The 17,845-nt window shown below is 42.4% G+C and overlaps 1 protein-coding gene across 2 annotated transcripts in view; it reads right to left on the reverse strand.

The window, feature by feature from the left end:
* The window catches only part of TBCE (tubulin folding cofactor E), a 73,888-nt gene extending 56,708 nt beyond the window's left edge, over positions 1 to 17,180 (reverse strand). Inside the window, exons 1-4 of one of the 2 annotated variants that reach the window (XR_002099382.1) lie at positions 17,109 to 17,180; positions 15,237 to 15,374; positions 13,953 to 14,037; positions 1,122 to 1,310 (exon numbers count right to left, since the gene is read on the reverse strand). Coding sequence is in view for 1 of the 2 variants with exons in the window: in XM_019526932.1 (XP_019382477.1) it covers positions 1,122 to 1,310; positions 13,953 to 14,037; positions 15,237 to 15,336 (374 nt within the window). In the remaining variant the exon portion in view is untranslated. The remainder of the gene's footprint in view (positions 1 to 1,121; positions 1,311 to 13,952; positions 14,038 to 15,236; positions 15,375 to 17,108) is intronic. The other variant, XM_019526932.1, reaches the window with a different exon arrangement.
* Positions 17,181 to 17,845: the final 665 nt, after the last annotated feature.

The following is a 17,845-nucleotide window of genomic DNA, read 5'->3' on the forward strand; positions in this document are numbered from 1 at the left end:
ATTTCAGGGTCTTGCTTAATGTGGGCTCAACCCTACAGGCAAAAGATTAATCCCACCCCTAAAAAAAGTTTAACTGAAAACAGAAAATAAAAATAATTTACATATATATAATTTTGTAAAAAAAATGTGACCCAAAAATCTTGATATCAGCCCCACCTTATCCAATCCTTTGAATATTTAAAACAGAATTCAAAACTATTTTACCAAATATAGTGCTAAGAATATATATCAGTAATTTAGGGTAACATTACAAAGATGTGATATTTATCCTGAAAGAAAAGTATTAATAAACCCAGGTAAGTTATACATTAAGCTTAACCTAAAAGAAATCCAAACACATTAAGATATGGAAATGCACAAGGCAACCTTATTTGTTCTGGCAGATTAACTTCCCATACATCAAATACTCACTGGAATCTTGTGCATGAGCAATATATTTGAATTATATTTAGGATTAATAGCCTTTCCTTCCTTATTGTCCTTATTTCTCTTTTAGCAGAAACCTTAACTCTGTCCTGTAGTGATCATTCATATCATTGTAGGCCCAGATTGGATTAAATTTTCTTAAATATATGTTTCCTTCCATTTAGTCAATGGCATTACTAAGTCAAAGTTAAGGTGGTTTGTCCATATGAAAACACTAGGAAATGGCAACCATTTGGAAACAGGACAATTCTTTGTGGAGTTCTCTGTAACACAGCATTGTATCCTTCAGTTTCTGCTTAAAAATAAAGTTACCATTTAAGAATGATAGAAAAATGGCCATTAATCCTAAAAATGATTCAAATCTAGTCAATGCGCAATATTTTAGTGAGTTCTAACTATATAAGAAAGTTGAATCACTGTAATCTGTCACTGGGATTTATAAGAACTAAGAAGGCCTCACACTAGATGCTACAATTTAAGGACCCACTTTTAAGTTTACTTCCTAAAAAAGGCTGTGTATAAACTCTCAGAATAAAACAACCCCCCCACAATGTTTCCTTAAGTACTGTATTCTAGGTAAGATGCATTGTTCTCATCTATAAGAGGTTGACTCCCCAATTAAAGGCAAAACTCAACTCAGCATTAATGGCTTCCTCCCAACAAACTTCAGAGTTACAAGTATATATTACACTTGCCTTTGTTCCTCTAAAACTGAGTCAAAGCCAACAAGTTCCACAGTTTTCTTTCCAAGGACTAATGCATTGTCTTTCCCATATGCCACATCTTGTTCATCGTTCAATCCATAGCGGTTCTTCACTGCAGTAAGAAAACCTACACCAAAATTTACCTTGTCTGGACGGATAAAGGACCCCCCTGTAGGATGCCTGGAAGAGAAAGGGAGGAAACATAAAAACAATTGTCAGATTATAATTATACTGGTCATTTCCTGTTCTGAAAGTTGAGCAATTGGTATTTTTATTTTAAATAAGAAAAAATATGATATTATTCCTGATGTGGCGAATCGAGTTATTCAGGATCACCACAGACATGTAAACAACAGAAGGGTACATAATATCTGGAGTGCTTCAGTACAGCACTGTATTACTGACAACACTTGAACTGCTACAATGAAATAGAGACCATGCAAGAATGAAGGCCTAGAATCACAAAGATACTTCAGGCAAGTCCATACCACTACCTTACCATGTCAGGTGGCTGCTGTACAGAAACCTTCTGCACTGGCTCTTGCACCAGAAGTATTACAGTGGTTTAGCATGGAATAGCAAGATGGCAAACAATGCCTTTCCATAAAGCTAATTAGCCCCAGAACAGTACTAAATGAACATGGCTACACTATTTCTGGTTTGGGAAGCAGTATGTACAGAACAGTGTGGCATTTTTCAGCACAACAAATAAGAGATACAGACATGCCTGTAAGCACCCAAATCCACCATTTCAACACCACTATCCAGGTGCTACCTAATCCTGTAAACCCCTCAGGCAGCTAATGTATTTTCTTCAATACAACTGTGGGTTTTAAAAGGCAGAATGAAGAAACCAAGTTTTTTTTTTCAAAAGTTATGACTGCAGAGAGCACAGACAGAGCCTAATCTGACTCACTTGCTCAACTAAAAGCCTAGCTGAGACTGAATACTGGTGTCCTCGGTTGGACCTATACATTTTGAAAAGAGCTGAAGAGCTGTGAAACAGAAGAAATAATCCAGAACCTAGCAGACAGCAAAACTGCGCTAAGAAAGGTTATAGGCAGACAAGGTTTTTTGGGTGAATCTGATATCCTTTATTAGACCAACTTAAGTTGAAAGTTGAAACTAAGAAAGGTTAGTTTGATTAGCAAAATATCAAAACCATTAAAAAAGAAAGACAGTTGTTAACATCTCTGAAGTGAATCAACCGACTTTCTCAGCTTCCTGAACAGTAATACCAGAGGGCACATTTTACAGTGGAGTTGACCGATTAGCTCCCCAGTAAAGCATCACCATCTACATGTGCACCAGTATTAGGTCACAGTAAATCAATTAACTCTGCTATTAGATAGTACTGGCGGGAACAGTACTATCTTACAACAGACTACTTAACACCACTGAAATGCATGCGACAGGGGCTGGCTGGGGCACAAGGGTGCCAAAATGTGGGAAATGCCTGCCACCTAACCCCACACTTCAGCACCCTTGTGTCCCAGCCAGCCCCTTGGCTGCCTGATTCTGCCATCCGGAGCCTGGGGCCGATCCCTGTGCTCCCCCTGCCAGTCCGGGGCTGCTCCCCCCAGCTCAAACTGATGCAGTCCCAGGTGCATGAGTAGATCCAGTGCCTGGGAGCAGCTGACTCCAGAGTGAACTGTGCCGGAGTTTTTCACATTGCCTTAATGGCATGTATAAATGCACCCAGAAGTGCTACACTGTGGAACACAGACCAAAGCAGGGTGTTTCTATTCTAAGCAGAAAATCAGTTTCCCCACTTAATAAATGGACCCCAATTCTGGAGTGGTTGATTTTGAGGGGAAGAGTATGTACTATATGTGGAAAAATACAGCAAGTTCCCACCAGTGGGAGCACTGACACCACCCAAGAAGCTGTGGGGAGCTCTAGGCAAAGTCCCAGGAGCCTTTAAATTAGATTTTCAGGGGATAAGTCATGTGGCCCACTCCCCATCTCACCTGCATTGCCCAATTCTCACTTCAAAACAACACAGCATTGTCTTTGTCTATACCAGTTGTTCTCAAACCCTGGACAGACTTAAGGCTTCTCTTGGAAAGTGTCAGCTCTTAATTTTTACTCATTTTTTACTACAGGAAAATAATAAAGTAATTCTTGTTACAGAAAAAAAAATTAGAAAAAACACAGCCAGTCAGAACCGTTTTAACACTATGGATTCCTATATGAAATCACTGGGTTCATCACATGAATCATGTTTGCACACCTAGCAGTGCTAACACTGCATGTCAGTCTATGGCACACTTAAACAGATTTCACAGCACCCTGGTTGAGAATCACTGGTCTATACAAAAAGACTGAGTGACGCAAGAGATGTAAACTGGCCCCCTCAAGACATGAACTATACCCCCCACCCCTGGCCAACTCCAAAACAAAGTGTGTCATTAAATGTCAGCGTTTGTAATATTTTCACTATTGATAATTTCAGTGGAAACATCTGGCTCACGTACTTATTCCCAATCTGCTTACCCTAGACCTTTCTGTGTGCCAAAATCCCAACTAGCCTCTCTCTACCACTTCACATAACCTCCAGATTCTCTGAAAATCTCTATAATATGAATATTTTTTAATCCAAAAATCTGCAGGATGCTTAAATTTCAGAGTGGGGACAACATACAATAAATTCAGTATCAGAACAGTCACAGGGACAGCTACACAGATTATTAAATTCCATCTTGAATACATCAAAATCTGCAACAAAACCTCTAGAGCTTTTTTTTATTTACCTGATGCTACAGCAGAACGTGCAGTCTGCAGCCACCAAAATTAGGGGTCTTGCTACAGAATTTAAATCCATCTGGTCAGACCTTGATACAGGAGTGCCCCTCCACCCCTGTCCAAGCAAACTGCCACTGGGATCTGGGGCCAGGAAGGGGAGTTAAATATCCCTTCCCTGCTTAAATTTACTACTGGCTGTGACTGTGGACTACAAATCCCAGAGGCACCTGGAAGCAGGAAGAGGAAGTTATGAGCAAACCTGCAGAGTCTGGCTGCAGTAATTCTGAACTGCAAATCCCAGAGACCTCAGGGACAGCAGGAAGAGGAAGCGAACTCACAGCCCATGCTAGCTACCCGCAAGAGAGCAGTGCTCTAGTTCCCCCTCCCCCCAGCTTCTGGCCTGAGCCACTGCAGGCATGTGGCTGCATTTCCTGAATCAAAAATAAATGTGTATCCAGTTGTTTTTCAGTTTAATCTCTGCAGCTTAGACTGAATCAATTCAGCTTTGGGCACAAAACAAAGGACCTAAATCCCTTTAAACTTTTCTGGAGTATTACCTCCAATAAAACTATACATTTGTTCAGACAACATGATCCAACTGGAAGGATGGAAAGACAAACGGTGTGGGTGGAAGAAAACCACCACAGATAAGAGTATGAGGAAGATAATGAAGGGGCATAAAAGCCAGGAGCACTGCATAAGTTGAAAACATAGCACAACTGCATTATAATGAACCCTCATGGGACTGGGATAAAAGTTCATTTAAAGATGGTATTTGCTATAATGGGGTTAAGTCAATTTGCTGCATCATTATAATGAAAAAAGTGGTTCCTAGCTTTGGGATTGTTAAAAGCAGAGTTTTGTTATAAACAGGAACATTACAATTGTTTTAACAGTGTGGTACTGTCAATCCAAAGAATGTAAGTTGGCCACAAGGGTCAGGAGAAACAATAATAAGTAGGTGTGGAGGCAGACAGGACAGGGAGCAAAAGTAAGCAACAACAGCAAGGGAAATACAGCACCACATTAGCTAAGAGGAAGCAGAAGAGGGCAAGTGGCAGGGGCATTATCATTGAAGGGATGGGAGGGAAGGAAGATACCTCACAGACAGGTGGAGAACACAGTGGGAACTAAATAAGCAGTTAGGAGACAAACTGAAGGCAGTCAGAGAATGGAAATCTTGTTTGGTGGGAAGGTACCTGGAAGGAAGTTATAAGACCTTGTTTTTATAATAGAATGTGAAGGTGAAGGGGTTAATTAGCCAATCAGAAAACAGCAAAAAAAACCCTATATAGAATTGCAGACAACATCTCTCAGTGAAACTGCACCAGGTGTGCTGATTGCACTGTGCATTCTGACATAATGATCTTGAGAAACTGTGGACCTACTGTGAGCAGAAGTAATAATTTAGGCACTAGGTGACCACATTTTCAGGTGAAAATTATAAATCTGTCCTACAGTAAATTTAGTGCTGGCAGCTGTTTCAGGTCCGTTTTATTCACGAATGTTCTAAGTAATTATCCAAGCACTGATGCACACTGTGAGATACCTACGTAAGAACACTACATTCTTGGGTTTTTTTAAACTACTTGCAATAGGTTTTAAGAAATACAAATGAATTGCAATGCACAATGGTTAAAATAGATGCAGCTAGGCACACTCTCAAATAACATATACAGTCCACTTTTTACATAGCCAGTTTAAATGTTAAATTTAATCTTTCAACAGTACTGTATATACAACCGCCCAAATATTTAAAACCACTTCACTATCTAAAACTGCTTTTCTACATCATATTTTCTTACTTAAGGCTCTGACAGTGCGCAAGCATCCCATGAAGTTTTAGACCAGAGGTGTCAAAGATACGGCCTATGGGTCAGTTTCAACCCACACAGTCCCCCAGTGCTGCCCCTGATTCTGAAGTGACCCATGCAGTGCATGCCAGACTGGCCTTATGTGCAGGACCTGGGATGCATGCCACACGGAGGTCCTGCTTCAGGATTCACACTACACACAACACCTGCCCCCACCAGTCCAAGACTGTGCTGCACACAGCACCTGGTCTGGGATATGCACCACACACAGTGCTCCTCCCACCAGTCCAGAATGTACACCACATATGGTGCTCACTCCAGCTAGTCCAGGCCCCTGAGCAACTGAAGCATGTGCCACATGCAGCATGGGTCATGGACCAGCCGGAGTACACACCATGTGTAGTATGGGTCCCAGAACAGCAAGGGGAATGAGGGGAAGGGGGGGGAACTGCATGTGGTTGGATCCCAGAGGATCAGACAAGCGTGACAGCCCTGTTTTAGACTTTCCCATGTGAAAAAAGGAAGCCACCCCTGGCTATGCTACTATTGTCTCATCTCCCTTCTACCTTTCCTCACTGAGCTCACTGAGCAATGTTTGCAATTGGTGCATCTCCAATTCTCTCTTACATGATATCCAATATAGCTTACTTCCTGCTCACATCAAATCTGTAATGGTGGTCGATCACGATCTTTAACCCTTGTCCTCCCCAGCTTCTGTAACTACTTCCACATTCTTATCTAACTCTCTGTCACCTTATGATACAGGATATGGAGCTGGCTGGACCTGTGGTCTGACCCAAGATGGCATCTCTTTAATTGCTTTTTCACTGTGTCCTCCTCATCCCCGCTCCCTACCCCCTGCACTCACCAACCCTCTATCCCTTATCTTTGAATGATCCAATCTGCAAACACAAATTCAACTTTCATCTATGCAAATTGTTCAGATTACCTCAACTCCAGGCGTGTCTTTTTCACTAAACCTAAAACCTTGGCCTAACATCTCAGGAATGTCTAGCCATCAACTCAAACTTGCTCTGTAGCTATCAACCTCCACTCTCTCTGAGACAGTCCTCCTTATCGCTTTCTTCCTTATTGGAAATAATACCCCCTTCTTACTACTCAGGTCTTTAACTTGTTCTTCATCTTCAACTCACCAGTCTAGGTCTCATATCCAGGATACAGTTAAATCTTGCTGATTCTTTCTCCATAACCAAAAATACAACTTCTCCTAACCATCCACATAGTTAAAATTCTTACTCAGGCCCCCACCATCTCACATCCTGGTTATTATAGTCACCTCTTCTCTGGCCTTCAGCAATGCAGCCTTGCCCCAGCCAATCAATTCAGAATGTGGGTACATTTTTTGTAGCCTCAACCCCACCCCTGTGGTGTACCTGACAGAGTCTGAGGCACTGGAATGAAAGCAGAAGGACTTGAGTCTCCAACCACGTGAAACAGAGCAGAGGCAGAGGCAGGACTGCTGTGGAACCATTGTCACACTCAAGGCTAACTCTTCCCTGGCCTCTCAGCTACTACAAAAATGGTGAGTGAGACTCTCTCACTCCCTCAGTGACAGCTGCAGTGGCAGGGAAGTGTTAACCTGGCTCTTGGCAATGACACCTGTTACATCCTCTGCAGATGGCATCCTGTCCTGCCTGCTCCATTTGCAGGGTCCAAAACTCAAGCCCCCTGCCTACAGTCTAGGGCCTCCCTTCATTAAGTGCCCAGGACTCCCATGCCAGACACAGCATCAGCCTGTGCCACTTGTGATATGCCTACCATTGTCTCCCCATTTTGCCCCTTGCACAGGGGAGATGTGCCATATAAACAACCAGAAACTTAATGTATCATTCTTCAAAGCTCCATCAAAATTCTGCCACGGGGGTGTGTGGGGGTGGGGTTGTGGGTGTGTAAAAAGACACAAGGGTCATGCCACTGATGTACTAAGGCTGCGCCTTCCATGCAAACTAATGCTGTCATGCTGTTTCCCTGTCCTCCCACATCTCTTTGTATAGTCTTGTGCTCAGACTGCCCCCTTCAAGACATTTGAGCAAGGGCTCATCTTTTGTTGCATTTGTACAGTTCTTAGTATACATATGGTCTTGCTCTGTAATCAGAGTTCTAAGATGTTACGGTAATATAAGTAATTGTAAAACAAATTACCGCTATACTTTTTCAAAGCTGATTTATCTGAGAAACTCTTTGAAGCAACTGCAGTGATTAACAGAAATGCAAAGCAAAAGATCAGAGCACAGTAGACCCCAACTGACCCAAGATCAATTATACTTCCCCTCAGCTTTCCACTTTGAACTGTGTTGCTTAATGCATCTTGCATAAAGCCTTAGGCCCAGCCAGGTATATGATGGGGGTGCAGATACTTTTCCCAGTGCTTAGGAAGTCAAATGGTCACAGAAGAAGAATAGAGACAAAGACTGTATGACTGATTCCTACCATCAGAACAAAATATTTAGATGATCAGACAATTGCAGTAATTTTACTCTTTTCTTTTTAAAGGTATTCTTATTACTTGATATTTAATAAAAGGAGCTTGGACAAACTCTATAAAAAAAGAAAAAAATTTATTTGATATAAGCAACAATGGGTAGACAGCTTTAAAAGGGAATGTTTCATGGTTTACTTCATCCTAAAGTTAATTTTGCTCAGGGTTGGAATGTTGTTGTAGCCATAATGGTCCAGGAAATATGCAAGAGCCAACTTTTTTTAGTAGCATCTTTTATTAGAACTACTAAGTAGTTGGAAGACGTGTTAGACAAGCTTTTGGGAACAACATGGAAAGACCTTTCTTCCCAGAGAAAAGGCATTTTGTGCCCAAAAGCTTGTCTAACATCTCTCCCAACTATACAGAAGGTCTAATAAAAAGATATTACTAAAAAACCCCAAAACAAAGAACCCCAAGCAAACCCTTTCTTTTCACAATTCCACCCAAGAAAGGAGAAAGAAATTTAATCAAATCGCCACTAGAGTATCTAGTGTCCTCTCTGCTTAATCTCGCTTTGCTGAGCATGTGCAGTGTCAGTATGCTTTGAAGTGTATGTTACAGGGGTGTAGGCTGTAGCTGTGTTGGTCTAAGGACATAGGCAGACAAGGTTCTTTGGGTGAATCTGATATCTTCTATTAGACCAACTGAAATGGCTGGAAAACAATTATTAAGCAAGCTTTAGGGTTCAAAAAGTAAAGTAAAGAAGCCAGAGGCTGGTCTGGTATGCATCATTTTGACTTACCTGTCTTTACTTTTTATTCCATTCAGGAAGAACACACACACTGCAGAAATTTCCTTAGCCTGACGAAGGGTTTTTGAACCCTAAAGCTTGCTGTGATAGTCTCTGACCCCCTTCCCTACTTCTCATTTTAATTGGGGGTTTTTTAATCTTTTTTCGAAAAGTCAGTATAATACATGATCCAGGTTATAATACAAGCAGGTTAGGAGGATGGCTGCCTAAAAGGGGAGAGTGCAGAATGGAGCAGGGAACACCTAACCCAGCCATCCCCCATTCCCCCTGCAGCTCCAACCCTGGCAGCAAGTAGGCAGCAGAGCGTCAGTCAGTGAAGGTCATGGTGGGGGATGTAGTTTCATCACACAGCAGGAGCAGTGGAACTCAGGGCTTCTAGTAGAGATCTTGCCCTATATTTTTGGTGCCAGAAAGGGTGGGGGGGAGGAGGGAGGAGGGAGGAGGAGGGAAGGCAGCCAGGTAGAGGAGGCTTGCCCACTCAACATGACTGTCTGCAGCAAAAAACGGCAACATCTTCCATCAGTAGGCCTAAATTCCACGGCTTCTCCTGCATGCTACCTGTTGCCAAAGCTTCTAGAGCCAGAGCCCTACAAAAAGGTACACGGGGAGGAAAGACAGAGGGACCGTCCTGGGTACAGTCCTGGCCAGTTACAACTCAGATCCAGACAAACCACTGTGGCTGAGACATGCAACTTTAGGATCTACTTGTACATTTGCATTACTAGACACAGTAATCTTACAGATGAGCAAAATCCCAGTAAACTACTAGAGTATGGATAATTCAAACCAAAAGGTTTGCTACACTGGACAAAATAAATGTGTTAAGATACCTTGCCCTTTGGTCATAGTTTGGAACAGATGTTTAAATTAAAACTCTCTCACAAGTTTTCTTCAACAGAAGCATGCAGAAACCACTTCCACCTTTTGACTACCTTTATCTATGGCAAAGATCTAACTTTATTTACAAAGCACTTCAGTGTTTTATGCACTACCTTTATCTACCTTTATCTTTGCTAAGTAGTGTACTCTGTTTAAGTGCATAGACCAGGACTGACAAAAGGCTAAGACTATTTGTTAACCTCAACTCTCCGTAATGCTCATTAAACTAGAACAACAGCCTAAGCTTTTCACACCTCATTAAAGCTCTGCAACTTTTTTCAGAAAACCTTCTGCCTTTTGTGGCAGCCTGAAAACTGACAGGCTAATCAGTTCAAGGCTGAGTTAGGAATCTTGAAATTGCTGGCTCATAATCATTTTCAGCAGCTATGCAGTTACAAGACATAAAATTAGGTTACAGAGTAGACAGTAGGGCCCAAAGATGCTGTGCACTTCAGTGTTTTATGCACTACGAATATACAGATAACTAACATTTTGTTATAATACTTAATAAACTGGAACTGACATTGTGTTATGGAGCTGCCCAATATGCCAATAAAATGAGTATGCTGTACCCTCCTTCTTTACTCACTCACACACACTTTAATCCTCTCTCCTCAGAGGCAGTATAAGAAGTTCAGACTTGGGCACTGAGGATCTCTACGTCTTTTTGGTTCAACTGAATTAAAAGCCTTTAACAAACCCTTACTTCTAAGAAATTTAGGAGGGACTGCAATCCTGGGATTCTGAATTGGAATTTTTTGGCTAACTAGAGTCATTATGTTTAATTCTCCTTTTCTGCTGAGAATAGCTTCATCTTCCTTAAACCTAATTTTATTATTAATTACTATTATTCGATGTAGGGCACAAAACTATCCATCCCTCAAAGCCATCTCTCATTCCTTCTCCATTCCCCTCTTAAAGAATAGGCTTAGCTTTATCATCTCATTTTCTGATAATTAAGCCTCTAGGGCTTCCCCCCATACGAGTCCAGAGTGCTAGTGCATGCAGACAGAATTCTGATTGACACTGTCAAACAGAATCCACCCTCATTCACTTCAACCTCTTTGCTGGGGGGGGGAGGGGGGTTGAAATCCTTCTAGGAGCTGTAACTTGCTTAATCATTCAAATAAAAAAAAGAAAATAATGGGTAAACTCTTCAATAGCAATCATCTGAGGCTGAATTGTTGTTCCTCATTAGGAAGTAAGGATTTTTTGTCATAGCTTTTACTAAACTGAGTGTAATTGGAAGAGCTGTTGGATAAGTTTTCAGGCACAAAGTGTCCCTTCCCTGGTCTAAACTGGGTGTTTCCTCATGAAGAATTCTGAGCAGGTATGGAGGGTTGCTAGCCGGCCGCAGGGGGTGGAAGGCGCCCCACAGGGGTAGGTCACAGGTGGTGCAGGCAGGGGGGCAGGTGCCAGATGGGCAGGCCCTGCAAAGCAGAGGACAGGGGCAGGCATTGGGCAGGATAGGGGGCAAGTGGCTGAGGGAACATGAAGCTGAAGGCAAAGTGTGGCAAGTGTCAGGCTGCTCAACTACCCCACTGCCTGCTCCCCAACTTCTTCCCTCACCACCTGCCCTCCCACCACTGCTTTCCCTGCTGCAGCAGAGGGGGCACAAATTTAAGACAACACTCCAATAATAGATTCTATACTTGGAAACTTATAAGTTATAAATTGTTCATGTATATTGGGGAATCATCTTAAATTCAGTCTTCTCAGATTCACATAAATACAGAAATTGTAAAGAAAGATAGGTAGTTTCTAGCCATAGGTAGTATTTAGATCATCCTCCAGAAGCCTTTTCTATTTAATTTCTATTTTTATCACTTGCCTGAAGTAGTAATTCCAAATGACAAACAAAAGCAAGAACAATTCTGAGAAAATACACACAGAAAACACAGAAAAAAAGCTCTCCTTCCACTACTTCTAAATAGTTGGTGCAAGCTATGTAGCTATGTAGTTTGATAAAAACTTTTGGTACTGACTACTTTAAAGCACTAAATTTCTGCAAAAAAATGAATATTGACAACAAGTTAACTGCCCTGTAGTAGTTGTTGGAGACTGTAGGACACAACCACATACAAAAGGATGTATAAACAAGATCGCCTGGTCCCCTCTCATCATTCTGTTATTTGGATTTCTCTGAAATACTTCAGTCTGCTGGGAATGGGTAAATCCTGGATTTCATGGTAAAGGAAAATTGTATGTCAAAATCTACTGTTTTTACTATTATCACAGAAATAAGATTAGCCACACATAAGTACAATGCAATGTGATATGGATAACATTGTGATTTAAAAATTAAAAAAAAAACTTTATCCCTAAAAAGATCCTCTGAAATAATTTTCCTTTTTAAACAAAGACTTTCAAAATCAAAACACACACAAGTTAGCCTACATAAAATCCTTATCTTGCCTTACTGCATATCATTTATTTCCAGTTAAGTCTCTAGTCCCTGTAACTTATGACCCAAATACTCCACATAAAACGTGAGTAATTTAACATTATTAGGACAGCCCTGGCTTTTGCGATTCTTGTCTGCGGAGTGTTTAAAATTTACCTTAATATCTACATTGATGTAACAATAAAGTACAGAATTTCAAACTGATGAAAATGTTTTTGATTTGATCCAGACTGGTGACATTGTGGAAGGATGAAAACATGTTGTTGAGAAAGGCTTTTAGGGGAAAACAAACAGAAGAAAAAAAATCTGCCGAGGTTCCCTCTGTCTACTTATCCCTCAAAAATCCAAGATTTTTTAAATATATATTTAAAGCAACTGTAGTATTGCAGCAGCAAATGAAGTAAAATATTAACACAGAATAGGAACTGTAACATGTCATTACATACAGCAAACCTCAAAAATATACACTAGCTATCACCAAGCTTCAATATCTTACAAAAGACTTAAATGTATCCCATGATCATCCATTAAATGTACCAAAGAAACCAAACATCTTCCCTCAAAACAAGAAAACCCCACAAAACTCAACAGTACCTGCCTTAAGGTGTGTTTGAATAATTGTTATTTGAATTCAAGAGACACATACACAGAACTGGTAACTGACAACCAGCTTCACACAATTCTGCAGCTTTACGAAGTGGGCAGGACATGTTAGCTTCTCCACTAAACCCAACTGCCCAAACACCCTTCTCTCTATCTAGAACAGTGTTTCTCAACCTGTGGGTCGCAACCCAAAAGTGGGTTGTAATAATATATGAAAAGATTGCAAACAAATTTTAACAATGTATCAACAAACTTAAAAAAATGGATTTTCCTTCAAAAGGAAAAAAATGTGGAAAACTGTAGCTTTTCCTTTGCAGGCTGGCAGTTCCTGCCTGCAAGGGGCTCCCCCCTGCCCCACACACTGGGAGGTTTGAGATCTGGAGGTGGGGGACAGAAGGTCAGGAGTGACAGGCACTGGGTCAGGACTGGCCACTGATGTTTACAAATGGATCCTGGTACAAGAAACATTGAGAACCACTAATCTACAACACAGAGCCATCAGTGGCATCCAGCAGTCAAACCTCACAAATGCAATACAACTTCCAAACAGGCTCTTTAAAATTAGATATTTGGGTTTAGCTCTTACAGCTGGATCAACCTGGAAACCTGCTTCTCAGTACAGCCAGTGGTAAAAGCTAGAGTTTAGGGCAGTGATTCTCAACCAGGTGCCATGGCATCCTTGGGTACTGTGAAATCCTTTTAAGGGTGTTACGGGGTGCCACACAATTATTAGCACTGTTATGTGTGCAAATACTTTCACATAATTCACAGGCTACACCCAGGGTTTTCAAATAGAAATCTGTAGTAACAAAAGCATTTCTTAGCTGTTGTGGTCTGAGTTCTTTGCAGAAAAAATAATTATTATTTTTCCCTAGTCAGAAAATGAGTGAAATCCAAGAGCTCACACTTTACAAGGAGTGTTTCGAGTCCAAGGCTGAGAACCATTAGTTTAGGGTCTGACCAAATATGCACCAGCTTACATGATCATTGGAATAGGTCCTAAATACTCAAGGGCAGACTTCAGTGAACACAGTATGAACAGGCAATAGTTACTGTACGTACTGGTTCTCTCCCCACCCATTTTTATAGCCTTGGTCACATACAACTTGCACAAGAACCAACTTACCTGCATTTAAAATACCGTATTCCTTCATGATTACCATCATGCTTTCCTCTTTGGGGATTATCCCACTCCACTCCAATCCAAATTCCTTTAAATAATAATAATACGATTCACAAATATATTAAACATTTTTATCTACTAGATTTGTTAACTATGGGGGGGGATGCAGTGTCTTCAAAGCTAATTTCTAATGCAAATTCTTACTTGAAAAGCTATTGACAACTCTAACATTTGCAAAATGATTTGGCCCGCAGCTGACATGGTTCCTAACAGCAATAAAAAACATTTCTATGAAGTGTTTTCCCCTCATTTTTTCACACTCTTTTGTTTAATAAAAGCTAATGCTTGCATGAGATTGTTTATGTGAAAGCGCTACACAAAAATATTAGACAGAATCTGAAGAGGGAAAACAGAAAGGAACCTAAACTATCCAAAAAACCTACAAAAGACTTCAGGCTGCAGTCTCTCCCTAAAAAGGTAACTGCAAATGGGAAACTGTGCCAATGCACTGAGAATTCTCAAATCTCCCAGATGCTATATCTAATATCCTCTTCTACTGGGCTTGAGAGAGAAAAGTCTCTGTTCCAAGAGGAGGTTTAGCTTAGGATGCTATTACTTCATAATTAGAAAACATCCTCAAAATCATTGTCAAAATAGGATTTTGTTTAGATCATGAGTCCCACTTTGATTTGAGGCTGCAAGGGCTGTAAGGGCTCTGGTGACATCGTGTCTTTTTTGTTGTCTGTGTAGGTCACAAGAACTCCAAGATGAATGAAGTTTTAATTCATATAGTAGGAATGTATTAAATATTCACTCCAGTTCACTTCTTGTCCTCTCCCCTAGTCCTTCCCATCCAGTGAGATGGTCACAAGTACCTTCCAAAAGAATAATGAGTCTGTCTCAGGGCTTTCCTGTACTAGGACAGCCTGAGGTGTTGTGCAACCAGTGATGTGTCTCCATCTGAAATGTGTATTGAAGCCAGGGGAAAGCCTTTTCAACATTCCATTTTGGATCAGACTATCTTCAGGATTTAAAGTCCTTTGGACAATTTTGTAACCAGATGCTATAATTGCAACTATCGGCATTTAAAAAAAAAGTCTAAGATAATGCAGCTGTTCAGGTCACTGGGACAACTTACACTAATAAACAAAGTTGTATAGGCAGCAAAACAGTACTCTGATCAAGAGCCAAAAATATGACATAAGAAAGCCTAGTGTGAGAAAGCCAAAGTTAAACTTTTTGTTTACAAAACCTTTACCATTAACAATCTATTTTTTCTTTCTCTACCTTTGGTAGGTGGCACACTGCCCACATACTGCACAGTTGCATATTCCGCATCACACAGAATTCTTCGGCCGAGGGCATCTGAAGGCAAAATGCTGGACATCGCAAGGAAGATGGAGTTGAAGGCACTTTTCTAAAGGACTGGGGAACAAGGAAACTACATTCTTAACTGACATTCACAGGGTTTTGTTACACTTATAACTCTGGCTTTACCTTATTGTTGCCCAAAGTTTTCTTTTACATGCAGGAAAACTAAAGTATTTCTTGTCAGTGTTATACTCTTCGCTTTGACATACACTCATTCATCCCTAACGTAAGAACATAAGAAATACCATAGTGGGCCAATTCAGTAGTCCACCTGACCCAGTATCCTGTCTCTAACAGTTCGTGCATGTCTCCAGGCAGAGTTTCACAGGGCTGTGTACACCTGTTTCTTGAACTTGTTCAAGGGCCAGCAGGCATTGGCCCATGTCCTCTGTTCAGTGTCCCTACTTGAAGCACTCATTATGAACCCCTGATGCCCACTCCCATCCTTGTTTTCACTTTACTTGCCCCAAATATTCAGTTGTTATACTCTTAATAGCCCCTTCTTGAAGGGGCTGACAGTTTCAGTGTGGACTGAGATTCACAGTCCCCTATGTGTAACAAATAGGCCTTTTTCTGACGTTCTGCACACATCTCTAGGCAGTTTCACTGGTCGGTGTCCACAAGCTCTGGATTCATTCACAGGCCAGTGGATGCTTGTTGGCATGCTCTGCATCTCCCCTTGGAATACCACCCTTTGAACTGCACTCCCATACCCATTTTTGTTTTTGTTCTAGTCCAGAATCTCATTAGGCCCCCCTGAGTGGGGCTTCCCTTGGTGGCCTAGGCCACTGATTCTCAAACTTTTTTTTTCATGGACCACTTGAAAATTGCTGAGGGTCTCAGCAGGCCACTTAATAAACTTTTTTTTATTTTACAAATCAAAGCACACAATTAGTATCAGCAGTCTTACAAGTACAGATATTCTTGATTGTCCCACAGCCTTTCTGTGGGCCACCTGAATAGAGCTCACACAGTTTGAGAACGTCTGGCCTAGGCCCATAGCTGCCTCACCTCACAAGAAATAAGCCTGTCACTGGCAACATGTCCACGCACATCCTCAGGCAGTTACCTGGGGTGGTACCCCCAGGGCTAGTGCATTACCAGCACTCATTCAAGAGCCTGCTCTGCTCTGCTCAGCATCCCCCATTGGTGCATTCAACATCATTAACTTGCGAGCCCACTCCCACCCCCATTTGCTCTTTCATTGTTCCTAGTTCCTAACTGTCACATATGCACTGGCCCTCCTGACTGAGGAAGGCTTAAAGGTGTCTTGGTGTGGGGAGGAGAGGGGGGTCACAGTGTTGCCATGTGTACAATAATTATATTTGTATGATAATTTCAACTTTTGTACGATCAAGAATAGTAAAAAATGTTCAAAATGTACAGTGGCATCCAGGTTGTTGCCATCTTGATCCAGAGGGAAAAGGAATCAGAACTCATAGTAAAGGTGATCTCTTTTATTATTATTATTTAATAGACCTAGTTGGTCTAGTAAAAGAGATCACCTCTAACACAAGTTCTGATTAAAAAAAGTACAGTCATTTTTGAGATAACTGATGCAGCAGCGCATGCAAAACACAAGCCACCCTCAGGAAGTCTTAACAAACGTTTAGGTTGGCTGTCGGTGCTCTCTTGGCTGCCTGCTTGCCTCGAAATAAAGAAATGCATCAACATTGATGCCTCAGTGCTTACTCAATCGCTAGGGCCTTACAGTGAGTGATACCAAGTAAAGACGACTTAATTGCATACTTATTTGAATACGATTTTTCCATTCATTTCCCCATGTACCGGTTTTGCAGCAAATACCATCATTTTGAGCTTCTCACGTGATAATCTCATATTTGAGACCTGGCAGCACAGGGAGGGGGCTGGTGAAGCTGGCAGGGGGGGAGGGTGGCCCTATTCACCACCACCACTTCCCTGCTGACAAATCTCCCCACCCTGCGGGCTCCGTGCCTGCGGCTGGAGGCTGAGCACCCCCGGGGGGAGCCAGGTCCTGTCCCTGTCCCGCTCGGCACCCGTACACCACCCCGCACGTACCGCCTGGGAGCAACTGCCGCAGCAAGGCCCTTAACGGCCACCGGAGCGGGGGAGGGAAAGGGAGGGGACAGACCACCCCTCTACTACCTACCCCGCCACCAGCGGCTGCGGCTGCGGCGGCGGCTGCTGCTGCTGCGGCCCGAAACCTTCAGCCGCAGCCCCCTAGGCTCCGCCTTCCCGCCGCCGGCGCGTTCTCATTGGCCCGCCGAGCGCAAGACCCGGCCCCCACGCTGCCTGCCATTGGCTACCGCAGAGGAACGTCTGAGGCCAGGTCTGCGTTACGCGCGCTACGCAAACCGCCCCGGCGCCGCAGTGGTTGCTGGGTAAACACGGGGGGCGGGTGTGAGGGAGGGCTCGGCCGCGACCCCTGTGCGCAAGCGCGAACGGGAGGGAGTCTGGTGTCCCCGAGCGGGACTACACTTCCCAGAATGCCCCGCGGGGTGGTGGTTGTAGCCTGGCCCCCTTCGCGTGCTGTAGGCGGAGCG

Source organism: Gavialis gangeticus, unplaced genomic scaffold (assembly GCF_001723915.1).
Source record: "Gavialis gangeticus isolate Ggan-Ray unplaced genomic scaffold, GavGan_comp1, whole genome shotgun sequence".
Taxonomy (NCBI): domain Eukaryota; kingdom Metazoa; phylum Chordata; order Crocodylia; family Gavialidae; genus Gavialis; species Gavialis gangeticus.